This window comes from Psammomys obesus, unplaced genomic scaffold (assembly GCF_907164565.1).
Source record: "Psammomys obesus unplaced genomic scaffold, mPsaObe1.curated_primary_1811, whole genome shotgun sequence".
NCBI lineage: Eukaryota > Metazoa > Chordata > Mammalia > Rodentia > Muridae > Psammomys > Psammomys obesus.
This window is the reverse complement of record NW_026590699.1, coordinates 1,930,789-1,949,806: the sequence shown is the minus strand read 5'-3', so window position 1 is coordinate 1,949,806 and position 19,018 is coordinate 1,930,789. Positions and strand designations below refer to the sequence as shown.

Here is a 19,018-nt window from a genome sequence, read left to right as displayed (position 1 = left end):
ATATATATATATATATATATATATATATATATATATATATATATATATCAGAGAGAGAGAGAGAGAGAGAGAGAGAGAGAGAGAGGCTCCCTTAGCTCTGCTGAAGGCTAGAGAGCCCTAGGCCCCTGTGTAATAGGGCATGGAATTCCAGCTTTTATTTTTCTTTCTGTGTGTATTGGGCTCAGGAATTACACTGTGTCTATATGTGAGCACAGACAGTTAGCATTTACCAACATGAAAAAAATAATATAGGAGCTGGAGAGATGGCTCAGCAGTTAAGGGCACTCGCTGCTCTTTCGGAGGACCCAGGTGTGTGGCATTCACATTCACAACCCTCTGAAGCTCCATCTCCTTGAGATAAGGTGCCTTCTTCTGGCTTCCCTGTATATTGTATGCACATGGTCCACATGCAAGAAGCAGGTACATATAAATACACATAAATACAAATTAAAAACTCTAAAGCTGTATGTAACTATAAGTTGATGCTATTTCTACTAAATTTACAATGACTTCGCTTTTCTAACTGACAAGTTTTCTTTCATAATGGATCCTGTTCCTATGATTTTCAGCCTGCTGGTCACAAACGGCCTACAGTATTGAAAAAGAATAATACCATACCTAGGCAAAAGTATTATGTTTTTCCCATATGTATTACAAATCTTTTGGTACTTGCATAGCTACTAATTTCTTACTTGAAATCCACAGTAAGTGCAGATAGCTGGTGTCACTGTATGTATCTGCCAAGTGAGGAATTAAGCTTTTTTTTCTGTTTCTACTGTTATAGCAGCTCTGTGTTGGCAGCAAATGGCTCTGCCATCACTAGCGCATTGAGCCTCATTCAGCAGCAGGTCAAGGTGCAGGGATACTGTCCACTGAGGGGGGAGGCCCTTGCCTAAGAGGCCTGGTTACAGAACAATGCCATCTGCATGTGCCTTGTGTTCTTTGTTCACCTTTGATACTCTGTGCCCTCCTAGGGTTATCACTTCCTTCAATAAGACTTTGTTGGTGAAATTTGGGACACACAAACTATACAAATTATAGTTCTCACTCAAAAGATGTCTCCCATTCATACATCTCTATGCAATGACTCCCAGAATGCACTCTGGAGGTTTACTTGCCTATTTCTTTCAGGAGTCTTTTGGCATCATTTACCAAGTGCCAGAAACACGCAGTATAATGTGTAGTAGAAAGACGCTTTGGGATAAAAATCACCTCACACATGCTCAGAACATTAGATTTGACTTTAAGAGACAACATCAATCTACAGTTGAGTACAGTGGGTTTTGATAATGGGTTTAGCCTATAACTGGACACCTATAATTGTAAAGCATTTCTCCTCCCATGTAAAATTTTCCCCACAAAGCAGTTATGCCAAAGGAATGCAACAACTCTTCAGGATATTTGATTCTATCCAGGAGACAAATGAAACGATTTGCACACTGTTACCAACATAGGCAAAGACTACAGAGGCTGAGGTGATCATGTATAGGAGCCTGGCCTCATTTCAAAAGAATAGGTGGGAAGCCCACAGATCAGTCTTCAGGCTGCAGTCTGATGTCCCTAACATGACTCATGGTATTTTTTTATCTAAAACCTGCCTGAACCCACTGCCGCTCCATATATCATCACGTGTCTGTGCAGTTTGCTTTGTTATGTTTAATTTTGTGTGTGGAGTTATGCTCGTATATTTGTATACATGCAATGCTGAAGAGACCTGAAGATGGCGGTACATACCCTGGGACTGGAGTTACAGAGGATTGTGCACTGCCGTGTGGGTGCTGGGAATTGAACCCAAGTCCACTAGAGGAGTAGCCAGGGCTCGTAACCACTGAGCCATCTCTACAGCCTCTGGGCTTAATTTCTTATGACATGAAACTCCTCTGGGACACCAGATTAGAAGTTCCCTTAAGAAATGAATCACCTATCTGAAGGCCTCATGGGAAGTTGAAGTTTGGCTGCACCATGTAATTCACCCACTGCTCTGGCTATCTCTGGCAAGTCGTAGCACCGGTTTGCAAGGTTTCCTTCCAAGCTGATTTTCCACCCTCTCTACTGGAGCATGACAGATATGTGCATACAGAAACCATGGTAACTGGTAGGAAATGCCAAATAGAGATCTAAATACAAATAGTGTACGCCGTGTCTATAGAAATTCACATCTGATGATGTATAGCACATTGAAACATAATCCCTGAATAAATACAAGTTGAAGATGGTGTTCCTCAGAGGCGTGGAAGGTAGAAACCGAGAGACTTGGGAGAGGTTCTGGCTTTCTGATCCCATGAATTAAAGTAAGCATAACTCATGGTACTCAGGCCTGTTGGTAGCCGTTTGTGTATGTGCTCATGATTTACCAAGCCCTGGGAGTCCTGCTCCATTCTGATGATGCACCAGGGTACAGGTGTGTGTGTGTGTGTGTGTGTGTGTGTGTGTGTTCCTGTGCACATATACATAAATACTAGGGCAGTGAATTTGCAACAAGTAAATCATGTGTTCAACCTCATCCCAAGTCCAAATGAAGCTGGTGAAAAAATTGCCCTTTCTGTCTTTCAGGGAGGGCACAGGGCCAGCTTCGTCAGCAATTACCTCCATTAGAGCCAGTGGGGTAGAGTGTCGTGGCGGGAATCCAGAGGAACCTGCAGGCCTGGAGTGTTTAAATTTAATGCAGAGCATTTTTTAGCCTGTTTCAGGCACTTTCCCCTTATCTTTAATGCAGACTTCCTTTTTAAGATGCCCTCTCTAATCATATACAGATTTTTCTTTGTAAGAAAGTCTTCCTGTGCTAATGTTTATTAAAATTTTATTAGAGCACTTGAAATACTTCACCCTTCCCTTAGTTAAAGGAGAATTGAACCCAATGTGGATTTACAGGTGCCCATCATTTCATGCAGGGCTTGACTGAGTGGACAACAAAACCTTTGGAACTTATTATGAATAATATTTTAAGGATGATTTCTAAAGTGTGTTTAAGAGAGAAATGAGTCTTCAAATTTGCTCTCTGTGTTAAAATCTGAAAGTTAATACAGCCCTGAGCTTGCAATGGGATATTTTTTCCATGAAGGCAATGATGTTCTATACATAAAGATTCATTAATGATAAGGCTTCTTTGTCTGCTTCACATACAGCTTGACTTTGAAATAGGAGAGTTATGTGTTCATCAGAAATTTTTCAATGCAAACTATGAGAAAAACTCTGTCAATGATTTCTGAAATAACCTCATACATTTGGACAGGTTATGTTTTTTTTTTTTTTTTTTTTTTTTTAAGTAAAGCAAATGACACGTCTTGAAGCTTTTTATCAACCAAATGGCTTAATTATATTTAATTAGGGTTAAATTGTGGGACCTGGGTTAGTAACAAGCTTGTCACGTAAGCATGATGACATAAGTTTGCATCCCAGAAGCTGTGTAAAAAGCCAGACATGGCGGTGTGCCTTGGAATCCCATCCCTGCAAGGTGGAGACAGGATGATTCCTGGAGATCACTCTCCCATCAGTCCAAAAGTAGCTCCAGGATCAGGAAGGGACTCGGTCTCAAAAATTACTCTGGGGAATTCTTGTTGTTGACACCTAATGCTAACTTAGGGCCTCTACATGTCCATACATACACCCCTGCTCCCGTGCATCCATCCACACATGAACATGTACATACAGAATGAAGTTAAATGTGCTCCAGTTGGACTCACACTCATTACGAGTCATGGCAAATTTCAGTTTAGCTTACCCATATTTATTCCACATCATATCTTATTATCAAATGTGCATAGTCTCTTTCATAACTTCATAGCTCATAGTATCCAGACATTTTGCTCATTCATCTAAACAGAGAACATCCATGGCTCTAGATGCTTTTGAATCAGCTTCCTCCAACTCCATTCACCACAGCATGGAGTCTTGTCACTGATATCTACCTGGAGTCAACTGAGGCTCATGTGGCCTGGCTTCCTTCCACCATGCCTGCATAGCTAATAGAACCCAGAACTTGAAGGCCCCTATCCTCAATCACAATGCAGTTTCATCTAAATCAGATAGGAAGCTCATTCAAGAAGGTAGCCAGGTCTGGGTCTCCCTTTCATGCTCTCATGGCCACAGCCTCCGCCCTGAACTCCTGCTTCCACGGCTATTAGCATTACCGCATGTCCTTGTCCTCACTCCATCCCACAGTTCTTCACAGTGATGGCTTTGACTCCTGAACCAGCATCCCATCCCTCCAGCTACTCTTGTCTTAATCCTTCATGACTTTACCGTCTACACAAAGGCCTCTGCTGTCCTTGGCTTCTGGTATCAGTCTCTTTCCTGAAATGAATGTGACTCTCCTTCCTTCATCAATTCCTTTCAGGTCCCAGGAGCAGACCTTGTCTCATCTCCATATGTTCTAGACCACAGGATGTAGAAATGTAATTGTCTTCCTGCCACCAAGCCATGTCTCACCTCTGGACACATTTTCTACCTTACAGCATTGGAACCCTCCCTAATCTACTTTGTTCATCATGCTTTCAACCTGCGAAGACTATTGCCTCCAAAATGAAAACATAATAAGCAAAATCCACAAATCTCAGAGAGGTGCTGTGATGTCTAGGGATGGACTGCCCCTGGGTTTTACTGAAGTTGGCGACAGTCCTCTTCCTCCATAAGTTGGTGAATTTCCTTCCCAAACCCACATTTGGAGTCCACAATGCTGTCCAGTCAGAAATTTACTTTGTGGCTGTGGAGAGTTTGACTGTTACAAATCCAGATTCTAACTATTCTGGACAATCCTCCATCCCCTGTGTCTGACCTCACAGCCAGTCAACTATCAGCATATCACAGCCAAGCTCTCACCATTCCTCAGCTAGCATCTGAGACGGACTTGCTCTATCATGCCTGCCTGACATTTTCTAAGCATTTTATTGTCATCATAACATTCATTTCATTTCTGAGCCTGTTCCCGAATAGAACACATGTTTGTAAAACTTTTACAGAGAATGTGGTTCTACTCTGGGCATCTATCGAACAGGCAAAACATACCAGTGTGCTTTCTGCAAAGTTGCTTGCTCAAGGCCAGGATGCTCAGCATACTGAGGACGTCAAAGGAAAATTATGATCCTGGAATAGCCAAGGAATAGCCCACCACTGGCTCAGTCATATGTTTGGCTTCCCAATTTTCTGGGAGTCAGAATGGTTTAAAATTCTAACATGAGTGACTTCCTAGAGTGCACATGACACAGCAGCCCCCACCACAGGTTTACATTCATGAGGACCTTAATCCTCATGATTTAAAGAGGAAAAATAAGTTATGTGAGATACCTGTGCCCCATTTAATCAAATTCACTTAACTAAATACCCAAAACTTAGAGTATACTCAAAAAAAGTGTTTAAGTTCTTGTCCCCATAAGCCAAAGAACATAGTTTTGCTGAGCAATGCATTACCCTGTGCCAGGCAGTGCAGTGTGTGGGTGGCTCAGTAGATGATGGTTTGGCTACTGAGCCTGATGATCCAGTACAAGCAGTGAACTAAACCCTACAAGTGGTCATCTGAGAGCCCCATGCATGTGTGGAACCAACAACACAACCTTCCTCATATGTAAACTCCACACAGCAGAGTGGTATCTGTTTTTGTTATTGTTGTTGTTCTGTTTTGTTTTGATTTTTTTTTAATCTCAGAAATAGCATGCCAGAAAATACAAGCAATGCACTCAGCTGCATTTGCACAGTCGCCCATGCCCCCTAGTTACACCTCAGGAAGGAGCCAGGCTAGCTGGAAACATGTGGGCACCATCTTCCTCCATCCTAAGCCGTGCTGCTCTGAACACTTTTTTGTTTGCCTCGATTAATATTCCAAGAGATGCCTTCTGTTCCCACAGCCTGTCCTGGAACTGCACAGTTACGAGGAGCACAGAGGCAAGGCAGTTAGACAGAATCTGTTAGAGCGGCCTGCGGGAGACAATGCTAGCAATTTTATTTGTTGTCTATTAGTGAAATGGCAGCACTAATTCATTTCACAGAAGACCCCAACAGCTGTCAGATGGTGGGGAATGTAACTATATACTATCACAATGTAGCTATGCCAAGTAGGTGCTTTTCCCTGATGTGGTCTCAGACTGTGAAATGCCCTGCGACCTCTGGAAGCCATAACAGGAATCCGGGCACATCTGCCCGAGGATGTCACCATCAAAACAATGCAAAGCATGCACAGTTGGGCTCCCAGCTGTCAATCCACCACATTCAAAGTGGCAAGATTTAGGGAAATAGGATGAGCACTAAATGTCCTATGAAACTTGATCCCTCTACCACCAATCGATAAGTATTCCATCCTAGTCACCACATCCCTCTTGGTAAATCTTTTTATACTCCATTCTCTGGGCAGTGGTAAGGTAGAAGAAAAGAACTGTATCACTCTGTAAAGTTTAGTTTATTTTTATTTTCATGTGTATGTATGTGGGTAGGAACATAAGCATACATAGCCATGTTCCCATGGAGGTCCAAGGTAAGGGGGGGAATCTTCCAAGATGACTCTTCCCCTTGTATTTTGAGGTAGGGCCTACTATAAATCCATATATCACCAATTCTACTATCCCCTGCCAACTTGCTGAGGGTGTGCTGTCTCTGCCTTGAGAGGCTGGAATAACAGGTGGGCTGCCATACACACCTGACACGTGGATTCAGGGGATCTGAAGTCTAGCCTTCTTGCTTGTGTGTCAAGTGCTTTAAATACTGAGACATCTTCCCAGACCCCTAAGAAGTTTAAGGAGCCCTTTGGACCTACTATCTCAGTGTGACGTCTGGAGGTGGTCAATGTTCTTCTGAAGGGAAAACACAAGAGTGAGCCAGTTGAGAACCTGTGACTAGACATTCAAGGTGAGTACATAGAGTCCTGCTCCTCTTGCCTTCCACGAATCTCAATGGAGGATTCTGAATGTGGTCTGGACATCCAATTAACACCAGGGGAAGTGTCTACTGTCCAGTGAAATAGGGAAAAAGTTGATCCCCTCAAACTCCTGAGTCATCTGGCAGAAGACATCTACCAAACCTGACCTGCTGCTCATATCAGAGCTATCAAAAAGGCTGGAGATCAATACTCCTCTGAAAATTCAGGTGGGTTTCCTACTGTCTAGAGGAGCTAAGGAGCGAGGACAAATGGAAAGGCAAGGGACTGTCAAGGCCCTAGTTATACCTGAGAGAAAAGACAGTCAGATTGTTTGTTTTTTAAGGGAGTGCCCCGCCCCCCATAGGTTGTGCATGCTACATTGGATGGTTCTGCATTTCTGTGCATATTGGCAGAGATTGCTGAAAGTAATTGGTTATTTTTAAAAACTGGAATGAAGGTGGGGAGTGGGGAACATGAGGAGCCTCTGGGAAGAATGCAAGGCAAGGATAAGAGGTGGGTACGATAAAAAAACCACCATATACATGTATGAAAATTCTCAAAGAATAACTTAAAACTACATCTTAAAAAATGAGTGAAGCCAAACAGAGAAAGGGATGGACAGATTCCTTCCCAGGGAAGAAGACAGCAGGGTCTATTGCCAGAATAACCCTGCAGCCCCACATACGGTTTTACTGGGGCACCTCCTTCATTTAGGACTATCCAAATATCAGCTGTGGTTCCTTTTCTGTCAAGGACAGAGTCACAGCTGTAACTAACCCTTGAAGATCTGGGAAACAAAGCCCGGGCATGTATAGTGAATCTCCTGTCTACAGATGGATGTCAGAGTAATAGGAAAACTCTCTCTCTGCCCAGCTCCAACAGTTTAAGGATGGAATGAGAATCTACGTGGATACTATCTTTTAAAAAGCTGTGCTAGAGCCCCTGTAGTTTAATAGGTGAGATGGCAAATTGTTGGAAACCTGAAGATGGAGACAAATGGTTACATTAAATGTGGCAAAAGTACAACTGATAGTATGGCGCAAATGCTACCTGGGTAACACTGTAATCCAGTATTCTGCCTCATGTAGAGTGTGTGCAAGTCTCATTAAGCTGAGAATACAAGGTGCTAATTTCAAACAGAAGCACAGGGTTGAAAAGTTGCCCGGCTTATTTTCCAGAAGTAGCTAATAACATGTATGAAATTAATTAGAGAACATTTAAAATTATAAATTTGCTGTAGCCACAGTCATCATCCAATGTGGTTATAGCTATGATTTATGGATCCAAGATTTCCTTTGAAAATGAAGCAGATAGATAGGTTCTGGTGTGTGTGTGAGTAGTGTGGCATACGGGAGGGCTCCGAATAAGTGTGAAGCCTCAAAACTGCAGCCTCAGATGGAGAATATTGAAAATCCCTCCCCCCACTCCCCACCCCTGACACACACACTAAGTCAGAAAAATACCCAGTGTTGTGATGCCTTTAGCTTCAGCTTCCAGTTTCTTTTCCTCCCACGCCCCGTGAAACTGCAGGACACTCAAATGTCCCACACACCAGCTGTCACTCTCCTGCCCGCTTTCCTTTCCATGCAGTTTTTCATCCCAGCAGTCTAATATTTAAAAAACATGTTTTTGAAAAGTGTATGCTTGATTGGAAAACAAAACCTAAGTTGAGGATGTATTTGATTTAAATGGCAACCAATGCTGTGTCAGGAACAGACAGGTCTTTGTTACAAGTTGAACCTAGTACAGCAGTGGTTTCCTCTCCTCTTCCTCAAGGGTATGAAAGAAGAATAGATCACATTCAAAATCCACATTTAATATCTACAAGGAAATGTGCAAAACAAAAGCTGAGACTGCTTGAAAAGTCCTGGACTCTCTCTACATATTTCATATTAAAATGTTTTAACTTATTCATTTAAGTCTCCATAATCATATTTTTCTTGGTGCTTGGAATTGAACCCAGAACCTTGTACATGCCAGGAAAGCATTCTATCATTTTGCTATATCCCTAAACTACATTATTAGCTTTTAAGGGAAAGATCTGCAGAATGAAGATGATTCCATAAACTTCGATGGAGATAAAATTTCATTCTGATCAATGTTTGGACACAGTTGACAGAACTTCTCATTGAGATTTGCATTACCCTGGTTAGCCCCAAATGTTGTGAAATGAAACACACAACTAAAATGAAATCAACCAGTCATGAAGACTATGCACACACACTCATGGTGTGACCCTGCATGGAAGCTCTTAAGTTCTGTAAGAGAATCGGTGCTTTATCTGGGGAAAGCAGAAGACACCCCGGATCTGCCCTCTCTCAGCATATGAGACTCAGGGAGCTCAGGCCCATACTTGTTGTCAAATGGGATCACAGGCGGCAATTCTCCTGCTCTGTTTAAGGAAAGGGAGAAAAGCAAAATAAAAAGGGGGTAATGTCTGAGTAGGCCTGGACACCTTTCAAAATAGCAAGCCAAAAGTATGCTCATGTGAAACACAGTGACACTGAACCTTGGGCTCATGACCAACAGTGAAAAATGAATGTACATATTAGGGAGAAACTTGCAAACAGAAGTGAGAGCCAGATCCCTGTGGACTGAGTTCAAGATTCTGTAGCTAAAGGAAACATTTCACTTGCTTTTAGTTAGTCATACACTTGATGTGGAATTTGCCAGAGCAGGATGGTAAAGCACAATTTAGAAAGTCTAGCTATGGAATCAGCTGATTATATTTAATTTAGTTTGAACATGCTTGACCAAAGGCTCTTTAAAGGGGAGAGATGTCTAATTATCATGTAAAGTAACATGGACTTGATTGACCTGTGAGACCCAGAGTTTTATCTTGGTCCAACATCCAGCACTTATTTTCAGCATGATTGACTTGTTCCTTTTCTTTCCAGTGAACAATGCCCATGTCCTCTTCTTGCCTGATTCCCGTTGATGTCAATCCATTGTTTTCCTCCTATTACCTCAACTAACTGTCTCTAGCTGGAATCAAGTGTGGAAAGGCACCGCCCCTCTGCTCAGTTGCTTCTATCTTATATTCTTGTTATTTTTAGAAGACATAAATGTGCAAGTCAATAGTGAAATAGCAGCAGCAGAAGAAAACTACCTGAAATGAGGTATGCAAACAATAGCGAAGTAACCTTAGCTAGGATACACAAGATGCTGGCTGATTAGCAAATGGCCCATGACTCTTAGCACATCAGCAGGCGCACACATTCTTTGAACTCACCTTGCAGGCTTTCAAGCCATCTAAAGCAAACAGAAGCATAAAGAGGAGGTAAAGCCATGTCCCAAAACAGTGACACAAAAGAGGACATCAGTACAAAAACAGCAGCATTAAAGAATACCACACAGGTCTCACTTAGAAATAATCACACTACATCTGGTGAGGATCTTCCAGGCTTCCTCTGAAGAAGTGACAGAAACAGCTAAGCCAGATAGTGACCCAAGACATGTGCTATGCATCCATTTTACAAATGAGGAAACTGAGGTAGTAAAAGATTAAGTGACATGTCTGGTGGCCACATTGACCATAGATGTGAAATGAAGTGAAATCCAGCATCAAATTGCACAGACTCACCCACATACACACATTTAAATAACAGAGACAAACACTTCCCATCTCTATTGTCAGAACAGCCAGAGCACTCTGGTGTTTAGATGCAGAAAGTTTTCTAATTGCCATTAAGGACAAAGCAATGAAACAAGAGAAAAATGATGGGGGAGAGCCACCCATTCTCAGTTGCATATAGGGTGCATTTTAAACGATAGACAATTTTCAAACGCTGCCTGTGATTAGGTATTGTTAGGTGCTGTTCATGTGTCCATGGAGAAGGTGGAAGCAATTTGTCTGGGACAGAAACAACTGGCTGGAAGGAAGTCAACCAAAATAGAAATGGCAGAATCATGAGAGATGAGTGTTACAGTACCAAGTTCATACTATCATCATGGTGAAATATGTTAATAGCGTAAGAATTAATTACAAGGTGGGGCTGGAAGGATAATGCACAAACACACTTATTTGTTTCTGAGTGGTGTTTCTGAAGATGAATTTTTCTACTGAATCACCTTGGTTTTCGCTGCTGCTTTTCATAGATTCCTGCTATCTGTGAGCACAGGTTTAGTGAATACGTACTTCTTTCTCTTAAAATACTTCCCTACAAGGCCACAGGAGAGGAAGACAAAATCATTCCTCATGTGAACAGATAATCTGGGGCATTTGGAGAGGGGGCTCCTCTATTCTGAGGAATAGGGGAGAGGAGGTGCTCGAGAGAGGGTGGGAGGAGAGGAAAAGGGGGTCTATGGCTGAGATGTAAATTCGATTAATTAATAAAAAAAATCAAATACAACACTAGTTTGGGAATTGATTAACTCAACCATTAAAAACAAAACAAAACAAACAAACAAAACCAAACGACTGTACCAAAGGACTTTTAATTACCTGGCCCCACTTTTCATGGAATTTCCAGGTAAGAGCCAGAGGTTCCGTCAGGAATATTAGCGCTCACATCATCTTCAGAAATCTCTGCTTTATGGCTTTCATTTTCTAATGTTGTCAATGCTGTTGTTGTGGGCAAGGACACAGGGCAAAACAAGCCCAGGGTCTTGCTCATTGTTCTAAGCCCAGCAAGAACTGAGCTCCACAGGGCAGGCACCCTGTCAACTCCCCTGAACATCCAAGCAACTTTGTGTACCACAGCAAAGACAGGGCTGTTCTCAGGACCAGGCACAAGTGCAGGCACACAGGTGTGCCTGATTTCTTCTGCAAGCATTCACCTGCATTTTTACTAAGCTGCTTTAGTGTAGTGTGCATGCCAAGGACCCCAGGATGATGCATACACAGGAGACAATGGCTTGTTCTCTTTAAAAGAAGAGCTTTAAAGAGGCTTTTCCCATAATGCCTCAGGAAGGAAAAGAATAGGGAGCAATGGAAATGTGGGTGAGAGAGTGCATGTGTGTGTGTGTGTGTGTGTGTGTGTGTGTGTGTGTGTGTGTGTGTGTACATGTATGTGAATGTGATAGTGGGCACATAGACAATGTGATCATGTGTACCTGTGTGTAAGACATGGTTGGCAGCAGCTAGAGATGTTATAGGACTCTCAGGCTAAAAAGGTTAAATAAATGGAATCTGGATCAGCTCCATAAAAATCCAAGTCAAGATGAGAGGCCACCCACTCAGGAATGACTCCACTAGAGGCAGGTGCAGTTCCCAGGGCTCTGGCTCTCATGCTGGAGTGGCTATGACTCTGCTGTGGTTCTGTCCTTTGTGGGAGCATGAGGCTGAACAAACTGTTGTCACAATTCCTCCATGCATCAGACATGCAGGGGCCACAGGTGACCAGGAGGCCCTTTCCAGGGCTGCTTTCTTTTGACTCTTATCTCCTCTTCTCATAACCCGACTGTCTTAAAGCTGAACTTTCAGAAAGAAATATCCCATTACCAGTATGTCTGCATTCTTCAGTTGTTGGGATCCCAACAGTTAAGGTCATCATTTGTTATTAAATATTTTCTTTTTGCAGTAGAACATTGAACCAGATGTCTGTTGATTAGCACACGCCTAAGGGTCTGAGGGATCTAACTGAGCTTATGCAATAGTTTCAAAGGTTGCTGCAGAACCTTGGACATGAGGTCCTAACACATCTGGTGTTGAACACCCTTGTCAAGGGGACAGATGTAACTGAGTTGTGGTGAACACAGAGAACTGATAGGGACTGTCACCAGAAGAAACTGGTGTTACACCCCCCCAGTGCCACAGCACCTAAGTCATAAGAGGAAGTGGCTGGGAGCTCCACTCTGGCTGTACACTTCCTGTCTTAATCTGAATTGGCTGACAGGATGAGCAGGCTAGAGAGCTGCTGTTGCCCGCACAACCATAATCCACAGATAGTTCCCCAGCTCCTGATCCCTCCTGCTCCACAGCACAGCTCAGGCTGAGTCCTGTATTCGCTGCATGCAGACACACACAAGCACTGGGGCACCCAAGAAAGGTGAAGTGTGGAGAGTGCAGGGCCTCCAGGTAGCTACTCTTTATGAATCCAGGTCTGCAGATACTCAGGCAATAGATCTTCCGTTGGGGGATAGGACAGAGGGAAAGCCTGGCAGAAACAGAAGGCAAGACACGGCACAAAAAGGCCAGCCTGCCACCCGAGGGGGCTGCTTAATAATCTTGGGGATCACCGGAATATTCTGCATCATAACCCCTTTTCTCTTGGCTGAGTTGAGAGCTATGTGAAAATGTGACAATTTTCCACAGAGAAATGACTGTGTAACAAGTTACCAAGTGACCCAGAGAATAAGAGATTACCTTGGTGACCTGAACTACACCACTCTGCATAGATTTCTTGTGTCTGTGTTGTAGATTGTAGAAACACTTTAGTTTTAAAGTGCTTCAGTCATTGTATACAAACTACATGTGAGAGTTATCTAACTATAGAGAAGGTTCAAACTATATCTTCAACTGTCAGGCTCACTAATGGTTTTATTTTTGGTTGTGAGCCTAGCCTTTAACAGCTGAGCCATCTCTCCAGCCAGTTTTCAAATTTTAAAGGAAAATAAAATAATTAGCACTATTAAATACACTATTTAATTTCTCTTCACATTTACACCTAACAGTCACACCTGTTTAGGAGTGTGAGGGATACTCTTGTTTCTTGGATATATTGTATCAAAATAATATATATATATATTTGAAATGCCAATTGCCTCATGTAGTTACATTTATGGTGGAAATATTCAAAACCCGCCTCTCTGGCTATTTAAAAATTAGAAGATACATCGCTAACTGTAGTTGCCTATCACTCAGTCACACCCAAGAACTTACTTCTCCTTTCTCAGCTTCTTAACTCTCTGGTGAGGCTCTGCTTTTCACCAACAATGTCTGTAAATGCTGCCTCAGATATGCCTAAGAATACAGAGAAGCAAGGCCCAAAGAGGCACCTTGCAAGACCTTGAAACTGACATAGCGATGCAGGGGTCACTAGACGGGATACTGTCTCCTTCTCCTCACCTTCTGCACATTAAACTACCTACTGCAAAAACAGGCTGGTAAACAGGTACAGTGGAGTCTTTTACTGACCAAGCTCTGCCCTGTATTTCACAGTGCGTTGAATAGGATCCAGCTCTTCCCTTAAGGCTCTAACAGCCTTAACAGTGAGTTTTCTGTCTCAAGGACGAGACAGCGTTAACCCAGCTCACTGCTGGGGTGTTCTGGTAGCTAGGAGTCCCCTAGTTTGATCCTGCCTTCCCTCAAAGCCATTTCTACCATCACACCCCCTTTCCATTCCTACACAGTCCTCCAATAACACTGTCTGTTCTTCTCCATTTCCCTTTACATATTCCTTTCTCACCAAGAAGGAACCTCTTTTCATCTATGCTTGACCAAAACCTCCATTTAGGACCTGGCGCCAGCAGGCATTTATCTCTTGAGCCTTTGAACAGCACTTCAGGATGTGGTGGAAGCAGAGAATGAAGAATCACAGGACTGTGCTAACCCGCTCTTGCCCTCCTGTGCTAAAGCATCCTGTCTGCATAAAGGCACTGATCACCCCTGCTCCTCCATTCCATCAGTCCTCAGGAACCCCATTTGTTTCAGCCTTATTTTGATTACAGTCTAGTGCTGCATATCTGCCAAATACCCACTGAGATCTTTGCAAACAAGAGAAGAGGAAAATGAAGCCTCTAAAAAAATCCCACATTTTAAAGACTTATTTTTATTTAAATATATGTGAATGGGTTTGTGCACCTGTGATGCCAGAAGAGGGCATAAGAACCTCATAAGCTGGAGTTACTATTGTTTGAGATGCCTTTTATGAGAGCTAAGAAATAAACATGGGTACTCTACAAGCAGGAAATGCTCTCCATCACTGAGTCATCTCTCCATCCCATTCTTAGACCCTTATGTCTATCTACCAAGTCCTGCTCAGAAACTGTTTTCATCAACATGAACATATTGTGCAGGGACACTGTGTGCATGTGCTTGAGTTTGGTCTACACAATCTCACGGCTAATGTTCAGCATCTGGAGGATGAGCAGTCCCTGGGACCTGCAACTTCTGAAGACAGGCAGATCTGCACTTAACTCTGCTGCCACTGAGCAGCACAGTGGGATTCTGAAAAATGAAACTATTTTAGTCAAGGCTCTGTCAGCTTTAAGTGATACTAACAGATAATTTTACTTTCCTTCCAGAATCCTTGTGAGGATAGGATTAGAAAATGTGCTTAAGAGCACTATACAATAATAGACACATCTATCTGTCTATTGTCCTTTGATCTACCTCAATATCTATCAATAACTAGCTGTATCTTTTTCTACACTATCTATCTATCTATCTATCTATCTATCTATCTATCTATCTATTTATCTATCTATCTTTTGTTATCTACCTGTCATTTATCTAGCTATCATCTATTTGTTATCTGTAATGTATAGCTTGCTTTGATCATCTATTATCTACTTGTCTATCATGTATCTATAAATTTATCTATCATGTATGTATTTATCAATCATCTATCTATAACTATTTTATCATATATCTTTAACAATGATCTACCTATTATCTTTGTGTACCTATCATCTGTCTACCAGTCCTTCATCTATCTATGATGTACCTTCTCAAACATCTATTACTTACCTTTCAGTCCATCATTTATTTATCTCTTACTTTTCTATGCATCCATCTACCCATTTATCTATCTACACATTATTGATGTATCTATCCACTCATATATCTATTTATCTAATCCATGTGTCCCCCATCTACCACCTAACCTAACATTCACTATAGATGGTAGACAATATCTGTTTTAATCGATAAAAACATTTTAAGACAGAAACAAATAAATTGGAATTTCTTAGAAGTCACTAAAAGCAAGATGTAATCTTGTATTTCATTAACAATTTATTAAATAAAATTATACAATTATTTTTGTCCATGAATGGAGCAACAATACATGATGAGTATTTTGAATTAGTGGCATAATTTTTTTCTGTACTTAGTAGTTAAAATCCCTGGATTTCTTATCTAATAATCTATAAGATTATTGCTAAAAACACCCAAAGGGGTTTCTTTGAAGAAATTCAAATACACCATGTAAACAACTTTAGGAAGAAATTTATAAATATTTTCATTGAATTACAAAGTTAACTTCAGTGACTGAATGCATTAATTGGAATATTTAACTCATTGTTCCCACAGTTATTATGTAGATTAATATCACCATGTACAAATAATAATTTACATAAACAATACTTATTTCAAAGTACTGCCAAAAAAACATGAGGCTCCATGCCTACATTAAGATCATTGCCAAGGTTATCATATTTTGACAGATCTTAGAAGTTTGCACAATTTTCTCATTCCAAGCCAGTGAATATAAATTAAAATTTTAATCAGCAATCTGTTAATACTAAAGATATTCTAATTTAGGAAAGTAGTGCTCCTTTAAGGACCACAGGGGGGAAAAAAGCTTTAGTACTTGATTTAATACTTTTATCTAAATTCAATTTCCATTAAAAAATCTTGGCTAATATATTAACATTATTTTTGACTGTTTAGATTAACGTTAATTAGATTGTTTCCTTGATAGAAATTACTACATGTATTGTCTCTTCCAAACAGCAATTATTAGATTAGAAGAAAATCTAGATTATTTTAAAACTTCATGTAACGAACACACTGAAAACTGCTGTAGATGTCTTCCTGTCCAACTCATGGCCCTGCTTTCTCTCCTGCAGCTATCTTTTCCCTGTCCTGCGCACTCACAAACATTGCATTAGTGAGTGAGAGTTGACTCCAATCCCTGGAGACTTGAGCTAGGGGAGGACTCAGGGAAAGCTTGCCTTTCTTGAAGATAACTCCTCCCATCTGTACTCTTCCATCAGATTGGTAAGCTTCATTTTTTTTGCAGACACATATAACACTTTCATTTTTCAAAAGTCTTTGATGTGCAGTGATACATAATTATTATATTCAGATATTAAATATTGCATACAGCTGGTTTTATTAGTGATGGAATTGTGTATTTTCACCCATGTTTTCTTTTAAAATTAGACTTATGTGTATTGGCAATTATCAGATAAATTATTAAACATTTGAAATCTAATTTAAAAACCATCATCACATATTCTGAATGTATATTCAAGTTAGCATATAGCCTATGAACTTTTCCAGTTATTTAACAGTGTTTAACCATTTTTCTAGCAGCTGGCACTGGTTTGTATGAAAGTGTAGTGACCTCACAACAGAGCAGGCTGGTGTCTTCAGCATCATTGCCTAGGTCACTTGAAATAAAAAGACTGATGAATCTTTCTATAACTCCACAGGGCTATATTATATTATAACCTGTTGTTAGCATATAACTTCATCGCAACTAAACAAGCACAGGTTTTAACTGTCCACAAAGAACATGCATGCACATATACTCAGTATTAAAGCCAACCAGAGACAAACAGAAATCAGACCACATCTGTTGTAGAGTCAGTAGCCAATGGCTCCACCTACAATTTACTTGTAACTCAGAGGTACCAGAGCTTACTCATGCTATAAACTCTTATATTACACATGAAAGAGAAGATTAAAATCCCAATGACAAACTAAATTAGGCTCTATGCTTACAGGTACCAAGATCAATTACTTCAAACCTAACTCAGAGGCAATCATTTCCTTTGCTAACATCCATTACACTGAAACACCTTAAAAATAACAACAGCGTCCTGAAGCATGTAAACATGAATCTGAAGTCAAACACAAAAGTCAAATTCCACTTCTTAGCAAGCATGAAATAAGAGAGAGGTCAAATTAACTTCCAAATTAAAATACTCAACTTTGGCAAAAATTTCCTTTTCTGAGACCAATTTACTTAAGCCCTAGTTAGCAGCTATATGGTCAAGCAAATGATTTAATGAAACTCCTTTAGTTTAAAAACAAATACTTTACAACAAAGCAGCCTACCAATTAATGTATAAGTCTAACCCTGAGAGGTTACCATTTAAGTCAACCAAACAATCTGATTCACAAGTTCAGACCAATAAAGGAGAACGTAAGCATGTTTTGTGCTCGGTTCTTTGGCAGATACAGAAGACAGTGGTGTATCCGCTGGGCAGTGCATTAGAGAGCAGCCAGGTACGCCCACCATTAAACAGGTCTGCATCGGCCCCGCTGTCTCACAGCGGCATGTCAGCACACGAGAGAGCCGTAAGGCAAGAGCAGCAGCCTCCTACCTTCATACATGGCCTTGAAACCCTGTGCGCTCACGGCAAAGTCCGTGGTGAACCAGAGCGTGAGGAGTGACCCGGTGCTCACGATGGAGGAGGGCAGCTGGAATCCTGACAGCCTGGGTGTAGACGAGAGAAGAAAGAGTCAGAACGTCTTCAGTGAGACACGGGAGTGTTAGAGCGCGCACGCTTGCAGGTGAAGCTGGTTGACTGAAGTTCTTTGACGTTATTCTGCTTGTTTACGAGAGGCCTTTGATGAGGCTCAGGCTAACCCGGAAGTGTTCTTCTGTCTCAGGTGTCTGAACCTGGGGGTTATACATTGTGACCCTTTGGCCAGCTTTGATAATTCTTAATTATGTTACCTTTATCTAAGGTAGATCCTTGAAAATTTAGGTAACCGTTATATGAGTATTTGGTGTTAGCATAAATTAAATACCAGTGAGCCAAGAATTTGTTTATTTAAATAACTTTTGAGGTTGTTTTTGTTTTTGATGACTTGTTCACCGTGGTCTTCAGCAGAATGGATCAGGGCTACATAGCACTATACAAAGAAACTCGTGTACACCGTGTGAGACACAACACCCCACACGCTTTTGTGTTCAGTCCCGTTTCCTACTCATTCAGCGGTGTTTGCCACTTCTAACATGGCATCTGTTTGTTCTTATATTTACTCCAAAGAAGCTACATGCTTGTCATTGCACACAATGACACTCCGTTACCTTCCTCAGAAGCCACGTCATTGATTATAACATGTATCGTAACATTTATTTCTCAAAGTAAATCATTCGGTTTGTAAGAACTGCTCTCCAGCCATCACTATGTTGGAGTATTTTTAGAAGTTTTAATGGTAATGCTCAGAGCTCAGGAAAAAAAAAAAATTAGTGAATACATATGTCCAGCACTTTGAAAACCAATAGATTTTTGACAAGTCAAAGGGAAACTCAAACAAATTATACTTCC

At 41.2% G+C, this 19,018-nt stretch overlaps 1 protein-coding gene across 1 annotated transcript in view; it reads right to left on the bottom strand.

Annotated features, from left to right (window-relative positions):
• Window positions 1-19,018, bottom strand: part of Csmd1 (CUB and Sushi multiple domains 1) — a 1,555,059-nt gene that overhangs the window by 1,077,633 nt on the left and 458,408 nt on the right. Inside the window, exon 3 of the mRNA XM_055608400.1 lies at window positions 18,065-18,177. Coding sequence (XP_055464375.1) covers window positions 18,065-18,177 — 113 coding nt within the window. The remainder of the gene's footprint in view (window positions 1-18,064; window positions 18,178-19,018) is intronic.